The following is a 13,340-nucleotide window of genomic DNA, read 5'->3' as shown; positions in this document are numbered from 1 at the left end:
CATTAAGGCTCCTATTGGGACTGAAATGTAGTACCTGGCTCCAAACATCCATGGACGTGGATATTCACGAGTAGGTGTAATCTCACGTGCTGGTGATGTGCGGCTAAAGAAAACAAATCAAAAAATTCAGTCTATTTACAATGCTCACTCCACACGATTATATACTACATCAATTAAACACTGTCAGACTACCCAAAATGACAATAAGAGGAGTTGAATGCTTCAATAAAACTGGAAAATTTGTAGCCTATATGGAATTTTCTTATCAAATATTTACCAACAGCAGTCATATTATTCAAAATATAAGACCAACATTGCATACTTGTTGATTATCTCTAGAAAATGAAAAAGTGTATAGGTGTGTATATAAAGCCCACTAATTTGCTTTATCCACTAGTTATACATCACTACATTAATAACACTGTTGTTTGCTGAACATCCCTCACATCAGATCAACAATTTAAAAAATTCTGAAATCTATTAAACACAATGTATTCAAGTCAAACATACAATGAATACCAGCAATGAAGTCTACAGTTTTTCTTACACGTATTCTGTACTTGTCATTATAAAACAAATTTACATTGAAATCAATGAACAAATTCAAAATTTACCTAATCTATAAACAATGATATGTTTGTTAACAGAACAAAAATGTATCAAAACTCATTGAAATTCATAAAAAATGTGGCAAATAAAAGAACAACTAAAAAATGTATCAAGAAGTACATTACCAAGTTCAAACAAACATAAAATTTACTTAAAAACATTAAGCATAACTTGCACATTATCATCTCACAGGGCTGGCCCAAAGGATTGGTCTTCATTAATAGTAAAGTTTAGATTTTAATGATTAAATTAGTTTTTTCTTTTAAATTTTATAACCGAGTTAACTGAAAGTGGAGATTCAGACAAAATTTTTTTTACAAATTTTGGCATTTGTTGATTATATTTTGGACATTCACAAAAAATAATTTTAGGCTTTAGTGTTCCTTTCCATTCTATTTATAAAGGGATTGGATCATGTGGGCACTCAAATTGCCATTATTCAAACAAGGGACCAGTTCTATTAGTCAAAACTACTTGTGCGTCTCATTCCTTTTGATATGATGAATTCCATATTCTAACACCGAGCTTTGTATGTTTTGATTTGTTACCTTTATCTAATTATGATCTTGTCGTTGTTGCAGCTTTGGCTGCTTTATCTGCTTTATTTGCCTTTATGCCTACATGGGCAGAAATCCAACATTTTTACCATGATCTCCTAAATTGTGAAGTGAAAATTTAACTAAATCTGCACGGGTAATTTTTGTCCCAAATACTTATCAGTATTTCAGTATATTCAAAGGGAAAACTTCAAAATCCGGCAAAAATTACCCTAAATATATACAGCATGAATATTTTCAATGCCATCATGATTATCCTAAAAATAAATAAATGTCATGTTACTTGCCCCAAGTAAAAGCAATTTTGGTAAGCCTGTTGGCTACAACAATGTTTAAGAAAGATAACTTACCAGTCATTTATCACCATGAAAATGGCCTGTCCCGTTATTTCACATTTTTAATCTGTCATCTAACTAAACTAAATACTGATACTTTACAATTCTGTCTGTCAGCAAACTGGCAAATAATGATCCCGCTGATGCCATAACTTTGGATCACACTAAGTATATGAAATATATTTTTTCACCGAAAAACCCATTAATTATATATATCACTCATTCATGGTCTTCGAATGTGCAGATGCACTGCAGTCTTTTTTTCCTCACATATGCAAGAGCTGTAGCCTTCTGCATTTGTACCACCTGGAAACTGAGGCCCTCTTCAATTCTTTTTTGACTACTGTACATGCTATTAACAGATAAGTAGATTTTCCCAGAGTGTTTTCTCACTCCAAGATTATAGTTTGTTATCCATTCCTGTTTTCAACATATTTCACCCTTATCTCATTCTATTTTCATCTGTTTCAGTTTTCCTTCTTTTTAAATTGTATTTTTTCCACGTGGTCAGTAAGTTCCTGTTTGCATTAGCTTTCATTAGTTACCATATCTTTATTTATTATTTACCAGCAGTGCTTTTAGGAGCCTGGAATGTTGCAGCAATGCCTAGGAAGTAGGTTTTTTTCTTATAAACTTCTAAACATTACCAGACTTTGCAGAGTTTCAAATATCTACATCTACCAAGAGAACTGGAACTACCTCTGTAGCTGGTGACATGCAAGGTATCTTACAAAACACTATTCCACTATTCCTTTGATAGCAGATTTTCTCCCGATACCAATATTATGTATGAAAGTCAGTTTCTGTCATAGCTCACCCCTATCACAAATGTTTGAGCTTAAGGATTAAACAGGGGTTCTACACAGAAAAAGAATAACTGTACAGTATACCTTATAAGCCTCCAAAATGATTTTATCTCCGGCTTGAGAAGCCTTTTTACTGGGTCTTAAACAAAAGATGGACTTTTCAGCTTTGGCACAGGTCAATGTGATTGATGCTCCCTCTGGAAGCCAATACAGTTGCAGAAAGTCGATTCATGGCATGACAAGTAAAAAGAAAATCTATAAGAGATGCTTCTTGAATCTCGGGGTTTACAAGGGTTGACAGATTGCTCTTACCAGAAGTAGGAGGTTTTCTTATTACTGATGACAGAAGAAAGAGAAGGAATATGTCAGGTACTACTGTGAAATGGTCCTGAATACTTGGAGTTTGAGACTTTGTTATGAAGTTTGTTGCACAAGACAATCCAGTGAAACGAGTTCTTAGTAAGTATGACTCTTCCAGAGTCATACATTTTCTTTTTACTTGTCATGCCATGAATCAACTTTCTACAACACTACTGGCTTGGGCAAGTTATCCGTATGGTTTACAGATAGCAAATCAGCACATGCAAGAATCTCAGTCCAGGAGATAAGGGGAGGACTTAGTGGATCATAATCCTCCTCTTCCTCTCCCAGACCTTTCTTATCATGCTTTCTTTTATGGCATACATTGTCTTCCAGGTACTAGCATTTGTCTCTCATTCATGACAAGTGTTTTCATAAACTGTTCTCAGTATGGTGATGCCTTCACCAATACAAATGCCTTGTACATTTATTAAAGGTTTGTTTTTACCCATTCAACCCTTGTACATCAAGTGACCTAGGTTCCTTGACAAACATTGTCCCTAGGAGCTCTCTACAAAACATGCACGTAGCAATCAGCTTTCTGTGTCCCTCAGCAACTCATATCTTCCTCCTTAACTACAATCTTATAAATAAAACCCATCACTCATAAAATGTACTCCTTTCTCCTAGCCCAACCCATCTTACAGCCCCATTTCTAGACAAAAAAGTGAGGCAGGTCACTGACGGTACCTCAGATTCCAGGTGGCCCATGTAGAGGGATGCTGCTCTTCTGTCTGTTACACAAAAGACTGCAGTATTTCTAGACATTTATAAGACAAAAATGTTGGCTGTGTATGGAAAAATCTGTTTTAATAAATTCAATATGTAACCAAGGAATTATATACTGTACACACGACTAGTAAACCAATACACAACTAAATGCTTCAGACAACCTAAGCACCTTAACACCACTATTGTACTGTAATCCGTTGTACAAAAAACCCACGGCCATAGTACTGCATTACATCAATTTTTTACTTCAAATACAGTGTGTTTACCAGATTTCTTATATTCTTCTATGCAAGGACACTGCTCTATCTTTACTGCATTTTCATTAAACCATTACTAGTTATATGAAATAACAAACCTCTGCTCAAGATAGTCTTAACAAATTACAGGTCCTATATACGACCATATTAAAAATTAGTTACGAAGTACATAACGCAATAAGATATGCATATTCTTAATACTATTCAAAACAACGTAATTAAAAATTAGTGATGCAGACAACTGTAACAAAACAAGAAACAGTAGTGCACTGCCACCACAACAAAAAGCAATAACAATATAAGCAACTATACATACAGTATATCTACCTGGCCTTATAAATCTGTCTAAAAGCAAAATAACCAGGCAAGCAAGCAACAAAAATAATTACATCTATTAATCGTTCACATTTCTTCCAACAGTCCCTTCGTATAATTCTTCAAATGATTTTCATCATTTCATCAGTAAGCTTAACCATTCACATAGTTTTTCCATTAGCTGAATGCTCAACCGCAGGGGAATAAAATCTTTAAACTTCATACTGTATCTGATACTTTACGCATTACAGGCTCCTACACACTAAACATATTTACTGGACCACTGAACCCTTTCCAATGATGCAAAAGCCTGCAAAACTTTGGTGAATTCTAATTTTGCTAATATCAATTTACTGAAGTACTGCACATAAACTTTAGTCCATATCTAAACTTGAAGGATCAAGATGAACTTTCTAATATTTATTCTAAAATAGTTTTACTATAAATACTTAGCAATTTAATAAATGAGTCTGAGCACGTGTTTAAAACTATATCTGTCTTATTAGGATTTACTGTAAAGCAAAATTACTTATTTATGCATTTGAAGAATGTAATGTACAGTAATTCTATTTCCTAATTAACATAAAAGCAAAACACAAAACATTTCCTCTACAATATGCTTAAAATAGTGCCTGAAAATATTAATATAAACTATAAAGATATAGCCTCCATTGAAAATAACCAATTAAATCAAATGAAAAACCAGATCCTAAAAAAAAAGGCAAATGAAAATAAAGTAATGGCAATCATGTGCGTCATTACTTCAGCAATATTTATTAGTTTTTGTTGTGTGATGAAACAAAGGGGAATTGGTTAATTGGGATCCTTAAAATAAAAATATCCTTTCTTTGGAGCAGAATTCCACATCAGTCAGCAACGGTTGGCTCTTCTTTGGAGACACAACAATACAAGACGAGTGACTACTGTATTGGCCTATGAGATGGCCACAGTTATTTGACAAGTGGGATTTGGGTCTTGGATAGCTGGTAGATCTCAGTAACCCATTTTTGACAATTTTAACCTCTCAGACCACGAGACACTTACTAGTCGGGTGCCACAGTCTATAGAACTAAGAGCAAGTTTTCTCTCTGAGTGCTGGAATTAGAATGGTAACTACAAAAGAGTACAGTACTCCCTTCTTAGTTCACTGTAGAGGAAGTTGTTTCTGGGTTAATAGCAGCATGCCTACTACTTATAAGTGGAAACAGTTACAGGTGCAATTCCCCAAAACGTTCATGTTAGGCATTTCATAATCATCTGTTGATTTATATAGAGTTGTCAATTTGTGAAAGGGGATCAACACACTGAAAATTCTGGATAGTATTTTGTTTTCTGATTTCAAATGGCCAATCCATGTCAGGTCTTTCATTATTTTTCAATTATTTAAATAAACTATACTTTGCAACTACTCGAGTCAGATGCAGAATGCTTTAACTATTAACACTACATCAATCACTAGCCAATGCTATTCAGACATGCACTAGATAAGTTTACTAAGACATATTTTGGGAGTTTACAGCAACGGAAAGGGTAAAAACACATGACTGATGCACCCATTTATACTTCTTTGAAAATGACAGCCTTAATCTAAATAAATTAATTTCTTTTGAAAGCACCTGAGATTTGGTGTATGACAAAATATATAGGCCCAGCTTTCAACAAAGTCTTAGTCCATGAAATAAATGAAGGATTAACCTTTTGATATTATCCTAGCCTGTTATGCTCATACATTTTATGTCAATTTTTTTCTGATTTCTTTATTTACATCTTTTACATTATTAGTTCAATCCTCTGTTGGCCTTCAATGCAGTCTAGAAGAGGCATATAATGTAGAACTCATAGGTGAGAAGATTTTTGGACCTAGTGTGCCAACTGCTACAAAATAATTTAGTAAATTATGTGCTGCTAATTGTTGCAAGAAATTATGTGAGGTTTCCAAAACAAAATACAGTCGCTAAATTGGCAAAATCTTTTACCACAGAGACTGATGTTTCTTTGTGTATATAATTTAATCTATATGTACTGTATTTACTGCATTTTACATCAGTTTTCTTAAACCTAATCACTATGAAAAATGTGGCCCCCTGATGAGTCAATGTAAACACCTGACATGAGTTTCTTGGAGAACTGTATTGTTAATTTTAGTGGAAAAATTTCATCATGATTATTTTTTAGTTAAAAGGAATCACAATAAACAGTATACTTCCTTTAAGCTGGTACTAACAACTTTATCATTCAAATTCAATTTTCACCATCAGTAACTGAACATTTGGAATGTGGAATAATAAAAAGATTATTTCTGTTTGTATACCAGTCTAAATTCCAAGATTTTTTCTTGTGTGAATTGGAAATTTTAAAGCACTCATATATGTATTTAACAAGGATTGCCATTTTTTTTATTTTCAGTATTCCATGGCACTTATGATTTTTATGCCATATAGCATCTGCAGTGGAAGGGGAAAATTCCATGGTAATCATAAGCTATATGGTTTGGGGAAACAAGAATCCTTAACTTAAAAGACCAATATACAGAAAGTCGAAAAATACTGAATCATATAAGCAGATGCAGTAAATGCAACTACCACTTAATTGCTGATTAACCTGGTTAGGAATAAATACTGTTCTAAGTAAAATTATAGCCTCCTACCTGGACAAGTAGCTTATATCTAAAGGTAAAAGATTATCACGATTTCTACAGCACAGATGAAAAATTATATAATACTGCTACCAGCAAAGCTATATCAAAGGACAAACCTTGAGAGTAAGCAAGAGAATGTGAGTAGTGGAAATATAAAATTACAGCTCATTACTAAAAATGGAACATGGTAAATGTTAGTAGTACATAGTTATAAGTATTTGCTTGATAATCAAAATAATTAGCATGTTACAGTAATGTATGCTATAAGCACAACTGTGGATACAACTATTTTTGTTTACCTGGACTTTCGAGATTTAGGTCCCGGAGAAGATTCCCGATCAGGGCTGATGCGGCTAAGATAACAAAATGGAAAAGCGTCAAAGATTTAAACAAGTCTTCAGAAAAGAATCTAACCTATTCAGAAGGGATTGAGGTCTGAACACAACTATGAGTGAAAAAAGCAACACTACATCACTTCCTTTGCATGCTATGCTAACAGCTCAACACCAAAAGGAACTGAAAATCACCAAATATATACCATGCCATTCTCAGTAGAAGACAAAATTGAGGAAATTCAGACTAAAGTAAGAGAATTTTCTTAATCTTTTACGAAAGAAATACATGCTTTTATCCTTCTCACCTCGAACGTCGTGATGGGTAATCATATTCCGGTGATGATTCCCTCCCAGGGCTCACACTCTCACGACTGTAACATAATCATCATAAGCACATGCTTTGTTCACAAGAGCAACAAAGCAACACCAATAGGATCTAGTGCTCCATTACTACAAAAAACTGCATGTGTGAAATTTTTTCTTGTGAAGACAAAGCAAAGAGAATCACTTCATATAGTAGGGACTGTTAATCCACAATTAGCATTGCAAACAAACAGTCAAACTAGACCCACAGATTTGCATGCAAGTCTTATGTCCCTGAGTTTCAAAAGCTCCTCCAGTAGTAAAATGTGAAGCCCCTGGACAAGATGGGTTTCTAGTCAGGCCCATTAAATGAGTAGTACACAAATCACAATAAGATGTTGATAGCAAAGAGGTCTTTTTTTTTCAAAATTAATTGGCTTTGAAGCCTAGGGAATCATTCACTCCCAGAGAAGTTCTTAAACTTCTAAAAATTATGGTCCTGCAGTTCATGAAACAAAGGGTGTGAGAATCATACTCTCACAATAGCAGTACCAACCAGTGTCATTTTTCCATTCAGTTATCATTTGGCTACTTACAATAGTTGAGTTATTTTGGACTTTATTAGACTGTAATATTTTGGCTTAAAAACCAAGAACCAGGACAACTTGGCATTCAGCACTTTAAAATTTTGAAATCAAATCCTATACAGTACATGTAAATCTAAAAATATAACTCAAACCAGGGATAAAATCCAATTTCTTTTACAGGAGCTTATTTTTATACATCATAAGCAATGTATTGTTTATATGCTCTTTAAATATTCAGAGGAACTGTTACATTTAAAGGGATTGAAGCTAATTCCATTCCAATTCATAATTTGAAAACTTATAAAACAGAATTATCAGATTTGGGATTTGCCATGTTAATTTCACATAAATTTATTAGAATTACTAGGAACTACTTTTAATTTTGAGCAACCTCCTTGAGGGATAAAAGTTTTACAAGGAGATTTGGAAGTATGCATTCTGTTAATGGTCACTGAATTTTTTATCAAATTTTTTACTTATTTGTCAATATGTATATGATTTTTTTTACTCACTTGGCAAGGTGGCCAATGCACAAGCAATTATCATCATCAGAACTTTTTCTTTATTACTTCTCAATGCATATTCCATTTAATTTAAAAATTCATCCTCAGTAATATTTCAGATTGACTCACATTTCAAAAAGATTATGGTAATCTCTGTTCTCTTACATTGTCTTAACAAGCGTGCATTAACACTATAAAAAAAAAAAAGACTAGGTCCCAAAACATTTTTTTAGCAACTTCCAACATAAACCACAATTATATAGTGCTTAAACAGTAGCTACAAATGCAGTGATTCTATAAAAAAAAACTCTATAGAAAATTCTAATATCTAACAAATTCACATGCAAAAGCAAGAGTAGAACTTTAAGAGGAAAACAAAAAATCTACAATAAAACAATGATGTGCTAGTGACCAAGAAAAGTGCTTTATATCAGACTATGAAGATTTGCAACATTAAAGTTGCGAAAAGAAGAGAAGACAGTAACTTTACTCAATGCAACAAGTTTTCGTATCACCACACAATAACATAAAGCAAATTCGACTTACCCAAGAGATGTTCTTGACCGCTTCTTGCCTTGTGGTGTTAATGATGGCCGAGGCTTTGTTGGCTTACAAATGCTCAGCACATCAGGTTCCTTCTTTTGCATTTCATCCATAAACTCTTTATGGTCAGTGATAAGTCCTTCAATAGCTGGAATGTCATCAGGAAGAGGTTCTGCTTCTAAGGTGGTCAAATTATTCTCAGCCTGCAAACAACAAGACATTTTACAGAACCTGAAATCCTCCTTTGAGAAAAACATTAAAACTTGGCTTGACCTTTACAGCTTTCTATATACCTAATGTAACCATTATGTAATTCTGTTTTCATCCTTAAACTAATAGTCTTTTCAGCCAACCTGAATGAGCCATCGCATAAGTTCATCCAGAAGTCCAGCAAGATCTCGCAAACTTCTAAGATGATCTGCCAATCTAGTTTCTCTTTGCTTGGTCCAAGCCACGATTTCTTCCCATCGAGACTGAATGATTGTTATCCAGTGTCTGATTGTTGCTACACCATCTGGATGAGCCTTGGCCAGGATGTCTTCTGCCATAGCAATAGTATCATCTTTTTCTTTTTCCTTCTGGTTAAGTTCTGCTATAAATGCTTCAAGATCAGCAATCTGTTGTCTGGTCTCTTCTTCCCCATCAGGTAATGGTCCCCCATACCTAAGCTTCATCTCTGCATCCGACAACCAATCAAGAAGTCTATGTACAACCTAAAAGAGACCACAAGCTCATTAAGTAAAAGAACAATACTTAGTATACATAATGATCAGTATTCTACAGTTCTAAATTCACTCACATAAAAAAAATACTACACACCTTATGTAATCTTTCAGCAGCTTGAAGGGCTTCTTCTAGACGCTCTGTGCGAATTTCAGTAGCCTTTTCAACCTTTTCCCAAGAACTAACCAACTCAGTAATTTGTAATTTGATAGTTTCAGCATCTGCAGCAGTAGCTTTCATCAAAAGTTCATCTGCAGTATGTCGTACACTTTCAACTTGAGCAGCACGGTTCTTCATTTCAGCACAGAATGCTTTATGCTGTTCAACTAGTGCCATAACAGTGTCCAGGTCACCATGCACAGGGCCATCCTCAACTAATCCAACTTCCACTTTCTTTAACCAGTCCAAGAGTGCCTGGATAGCGTCCTTGAATTGACCAGTAAACAATAATGCTTCCTCTAGCTTTCTCTGCCGATCAACACTCTTTTGACATACACTATTCCATTTATTCTTGAGGTCAGTCATCATCTGCTTCAAGGTCTCATCATCAGTTTTTGGAGCTTTGTTCTGCAATGTCCGACCCTGCTTCATTGTGGTATCATATGAGGGCTGCTTAGCACCTAAGGCCTTCTGGAACTCCTTGTGCTTAGCAATTTGAGCCCTAATCTTGTCAGGATCATTACCGACATTGGAAGCTAATTCATCCAGAGTGGCTTCAGCATCATCTAACCAGGTAATAAGAGCATTCCAGTTATCATGGAAATCTTTGGCTTCCTTGAATCCAAGATCCAGAGCACGAGTTCTATCAGCAGCCTTTGAAACAACCTTCTCCCATCGATGCTGCACAGACACTAAAAGGTTTTTAATCAGAATGACATCTTGCTTTTGACTGAAATATTTCAAATGGGTTCCCTTCTTGTCAAGATTTAACATGACTTCACGATGAGCAGTAACATCTTTTTTAAAGTTATTATGCTCTTCAATTTGCTGCAAGATTATATCTAAAACACGTGAAACTGGCTGTTGTCCATTCAAGAAGTTTTCAGCTTCAGTTAGCCAATCAACAAACACTTGCAAGGCATCATGGAATTCAGTTGCTTCCTTGAGAGCAATCTCTAGTTTGATCTTTTTGTCATTGGCACGGTTCATGACACTTTCCCAACGCTGCTTCAAAGTGCGAAGACTGTGATTCAAATTAGTAGCAGCTCCTTCACGTGAACGCCTCAAATATTCCTGACCTTGCTGAAGTGTACTTTCTACCTTTGAACGATTTTCTTCCAAATCATCATATATCTCCATGAACCGCAGGAGTTGCTCCTTGGCCGTTTCTGGTAAGCCTCCAACAGGTTTGGAAGTAGATAAAGCTGCATCAATATCTCCAAGCCATAGTAATAAGTCTTGAATTTCAGCACTAAATATCTGAGCTTCCCTAAGGGCATTTTCCAGATCATTTTGCTTTTCACCAGCCTTGTCTTGCAGCTCTCCCCACTTTTTATTCAGTTCTTGCAATTTCTTCTGGGTATTAGATGCATCCTCTGAGCCCTTATCAGCCTCAATTAATTGTCGGCCCGCATCATTCAGTGTATCAACACTAGACTGATGGGCTTGAATGTCATTAATGGTGACTTTCAACTTGGCTAGTTCTACTTCTATCACCTGAGGATCACCAAAAACTGGTTTAAGATCATCTAGGTTCTTTGTGGTTCTTTCAATCCAAACAAGAAGTTCTTTGAGAGCATGCTGGAACTGCCCAAGTTTCAAAAGTGCATATTCCAGATCCCGTTGCCTTTCAACAATTCCTTTGAGCAATTCGTCCCAACGACGATTCACTTCACCCAAAGGTCCCATTATAGCAGCAGCTTGATCTGGAGTAGTACGCTCCTTCAGCTCTTGAGCTTGCCTAGAAAGAACAGACAGTCTTTTCATAAGAAAACACTAAAAATATGGCTACTGAGAACACAAACTGTTTTCTCAAAATTACAACAACAGTAACTAAATTCAAAATAGAATCCACTCTAAAATAAGTGGTCAATGACAGCAAAATTAATTTTTAATTTGCTCATGCCTCTGCCATTCAAAACTTTCAAAGCCAAGGAAAGAGCTTAAATTTTTAAATACAGAACAAGAAAACCAAATTCATAGCTACATTATGTATAGCTATAGAATATGAACACACAATGCCGTGCATTATAAAATGGCAATGAGCAGTGCTCTGTAACAATTAGCCCAAAAGAAATCCTTAAAATATATTGGCTAAAAGAGTAAAAATTATTAAAACATCAATACACTCAACTAACACTGACACCTACTAAAACTTGGTATTTACTGTTACTGTTGTGCTAACATCTAAACCCTTGGTGTGCTTGCTCAGATGAAACAATGTTATATGACCACAACTTTTCTAGGGGCAAGCCAGATACTGTATAAAAGTTAAATCAATTCACTACCGTACTATCTCACGAATCAGAAAGCAAAGCTAAATAAACAGCTCAAGGCCACATTGGAAAACTGCAATAAATCCAGAAAAAACAGTCAATCTGAATATGGTAATAATAAATTAAAGTCACTAAATCATATTGCTAAAAACTCCTTTGCTTTAAAAAACTACAGATAAATTGTTTCATAAATACATGCAAACTGAAAGAAAGGGAAAGCAGTTCAAAGCTTAAATCCTGAAAAAAAAAGAACAAACATGCAAATCTATATACTATTTATCCAAGAAAACATCTAAGGTCAATGTATAATTTTCCAAACTGGGTTATAAAATCCTTCCCAGGATGAAAATGATACTAGTGCAATTATCCCTCATACCACATCTATTAATTAAATTAGGTACAAAGTACATTATTGTACTGCACCTATTACATCAGTGCAAATCGATCAAGCATAAGCAAATCCTTGCACTGTAAATGTCTAATCATGTCAAATCATGTACAATAAGGCTTCATCAGCTTAGCCGACATAAAGCTTTTAGTGTATAAAAACACAACCTAACTTGCCTCCGTAGACTCCTAGTCGAATACCATGAGAATATGCAAGAAAAGGGAAATACAATAAGCAATATATGTAAAAAAGCAAGCTCCTAACATTGTAAATGATCAGTATTTTAAACATTAGTGTTTTCTCATATTAATGGCTAAAATACAACACTGGGCTTGAAATTCTGTAATAATCTTAATAAAATGCACAGCTGATGTCTTATCAACAAATACACAGTACTTTAAGTCCTTATGAATCATCTTTCAAGTAACACTGACAAATAGTAGGACTCTTTTGAAAAGCATCAAAAGTGGGGGGCAGGCAAATTTTTCAAATTCTGACTAAAATTTTTACACCTAATCCAAAAGGTTCTTCAAGAAATATTACATGAAATTTGAATGCTTTGGGCTAAAAATTTGTTAGTGATAAAAAACTTATCCTCACCTGTTAAGAGCTTCCACCTTCACCATATGTGGATCAACTTCATCCTTGAACTTCTGCAACTGGTTGATCTGACCTTTGATGGCTTCAATATCTCCAGCAATCGGTCCCATGCCTGCAAATTTGTCCTCAGATTTTTCCAAGAACTCCAACATATTCTGGAAATGGTAAAGATTCTCTTATCATAACTATACTAGAAAATAAAATAATTGTATCTTTCACAGGCAAAGGACTTTTAACATTTGCAGCACATATTAAAAAGTATATTTACTGGTTACATAACATTTTCTAATGACGAAAACTGCATGAAAGATGAG

General features: G+C 34.7%; 1 protein-coding gene across 50 annotated transcripts in view; it reads right to left on the bottom strand.

The window, feature by feature from the left end:
• Positions 1–13,340, bottom strand: part of shot (dystonin-like protein short stop) — a 536,542-nt gene that overhangs the window by 22,969 nt on the left and 500,233 nt on the right. For 41 of the 50 annotated variants that reach the window (XM_067119440.1, XM_067119430.1, XM_067119416.1 and 38 more), the window contains 8 exons: positions 13,027–13,181; positions 12,603–12,614; positions 9,700–11,503; positions 9,234–9,593; positions 8,884–9,083; positions 7,250–7,315; positions 6,909–6,962; positions 35–103 (listed from right to left, as the gene is read on the bottom strand). In XM_067119440.1, the coding sequence (XP_066975541.1) occupies positions 35–103; positions 6,909–6,962; positions 7,250–7,315; positions 8,884–9,083; positions 9,234–9,593; positions 9,700–11,503; positions 12,603–12,614; positions 13,027–13,181 (2,720 nt within the window). The remainder of the gene's footprint in view (positions 1–34; positions 104–6,908; positions 6,963–7,249; positions 7,316–8,883; positions 9,084–9,233; positions 9,594–9,699; positions 11,504–12,602; positions 12,615–13,026; positions 13,182–13,340) is intronic. The other 9 variants (XM_067119390.1, XM_067119415.1, XM_067119410.1 and 6 more) reach the window with 4 other exon arrangements.

Source organism: Macrobrachium rosenbergii, chromosome 17 (genome assembly GCF_040412425.1).
Source record: "Macrobrachium rosenbergii isolate ZJJX-2024 chromosome 17, ASM4041242v1, whole genome shotgun sequence".
NCBI classification, from domain to species: domain Eukaryota; kingdom Metazoa; phylum Arthropoda; class Malacostraca; order Decapoda; family Palaemonidae; genus Macrobrachium; species Macrobrachium rosenbergii.
The sequence above is the reverse complement of the archived record's forward strand: the minus strand, read 5'-3'. Positions and strand labels throughout refer to the sequence as shown.